The sequence below is a fragment of the Helianthus annuus genome, chromosome 6 (assembly GCF_002127325.2).
Source record: "Helianthus annuus cultivar XRQ/B chromosome 6, HanXRQr2.0-SUNRISE, whole genome shotgun sequence".
Lineage (NCBI taxonomy): Eukaryota > Viridiplantae > Streptophyta > Magnoliopsida > Asterales > Asteraceae > Helianthus > Helianthus annuus.
This window is the reverse complement of record NC_035438.2, coordinates 78,517,719-78,519,491: the sequence shown is the minus strand read 5'-3', so window position 1 is coordinate 78,519,491 and position 1,773 is coordinate 78,517,719. Positions and strand designations below refer to the sequence as shown.

At 38.4% G+C, this 1,773-nt stretch overlaps 1 protein-coding gene across 1 annotated transcript; it reads left to right on the top strand.

Annotated features, from left to right (window-relative positions):
* Positions 1–518: 518 nt before the first annotated feature.
* LOC110914452 lies at positions 519–1,544 on the top strand. The gene is made up of 2 exons (XM_022159242.1): positions 519–949; positions 1,010–1,544. Exons 1-2 carry the CDS (start codon positions 519–521, stop codon positions 1,542–1,544), a joined length of 966 nt encoding a protein of 321 aa, XP_022014934.1.
* Positions 1,545–1,773: the final 229 nt, after the last annotated feature.

Here is a 1,773-nt window from a genome sequence, read left to right as displayed (position 1 = left end):
TCTCAACAACTGTTGGAACATCAGTAGTTTCAGCAGCTGTTACAACAATCACTCCAACACATATTACAACCACTACCTTACCTTTACCTAAAAACACCTTACCACCAAAAGCCATCACTTCAACCACATCGCCACCCATCAAACCACCACCTGCTCAAAAGCAGAAGACATCTACTAATACATCAGTAGTTGTAATGACAACAGTGGTTGAAACACCAGTTGTTTCAACAACTGTTTGGCAATCATCCACCACTGCTCTCTACATACAACCTATTCTCACATCACAAACAAAACCCCCTTCACCCAAAAAGCTTTACACAAGAAAAAGGAAATTTCAAAAGAATAATGATGATATACCAGCACCCACTCAAATATCCTCCACTAGAATTGAATCTGTTGCAGAAAAATATCCACTGGAATTGGAAGCTGTAAAGGATGAGATGAAACAATTCTATACGATAGGTGATCCTTGGGAAAGAAGATTTCCTTCTCTCATTGGCTTCAGGAATCCATTAAACATGAGTGAGTATCTAAAACTCAAAGCCAGGCAAGCGGATATAAGAGCTAGAATTGAATGCAAAGATCAAGGTGATAAAGCCATTTCTGAGAGAATGGAGTTTTTACTCACTAAGGTCAAACAAATGGAAGATTATGCAAAAGACCTGAGCAAAGACATGTCAAATATGCCACCTGATGCTGCCCTACAAGAGGTAATGAGAAAGGAGTTTCTTGAATTCATCATGAAAGAAAAGTTCTATTCAGCTAAAGAGGAACAATTCAGTGAATGGCCACTCATTGCACTAAAGCATGAGGTAAACATGATCAAGAGAATCAAGAATGATACTAGTAAGAAAAGAACAGCTCCAAACTGGAGCAAATACAAGCAGGCCATTAATAAACTTACTTCAGAATACAAAAGAAAGAAGGAGGAGTTGGTGGATGTAAAGGAGTATACTGCTAAAGCCATAGCAAAATGGACAAAGCAGTATACAGATGAGGCTTATGAAAGGCTGAAAAGAAGGAAAATGACAGATCCTAATTTACCAAAGAAGCCTGAACACAAAGAGCCAAAACAGGTCATTGATCCTAAACCACTGTTCACATCAGCAGATACCCCTATCCTTGTGATAAACCAAGAAAAAGGGAAACTGTTGACCAATGAAGAAGAAAAAGAAAAGGAAACTGAGTACTTTACAGAAGCCATCAAGAAAATGGATTTAAAAGAAGATAGCTCAGCAAAACTTCAAAATCTTGTCAAAAAGGTATTAAGCAAACCTGCATCACCAAACACTTCAGCAGATATGACAGCCATTGAGCTAGATCAAAAGAAGAGACAAGAGCTGATTGAAAAAGAGACTGCAGAAGATATAGCTATAGCAAATGATGTCATAAATATGGCTTTCAAACAAATGTCTGCTGAAAGTTCACAAGTCTTCACAAGGCCAATATCTTCAAACTCATCAGTAAATAAACCTCTCCCAAGAAACCCATTGGGTTCAAAAGTACTAAAATGGATGTGTAGGATCGAGTTCGGCCCTGTTTGAGTCGATCAGAAGAATTTCTATCCAAATCAAGAGGCGGAAACTAATGATTTGGTGCAATTTCAGCCAGATTCACTTAAATTTGCTGTTGTATTGATCTTGTTAACAATTACAGACTTTGACAGCACTTCGGCAGCACTTCGTGGCTCACCGGAAGAAAACACATACCACACCTATATATAGATCCGCTTTTGTGACCACCTATATATAGGTGAAGAGGGTTCGCTTATAC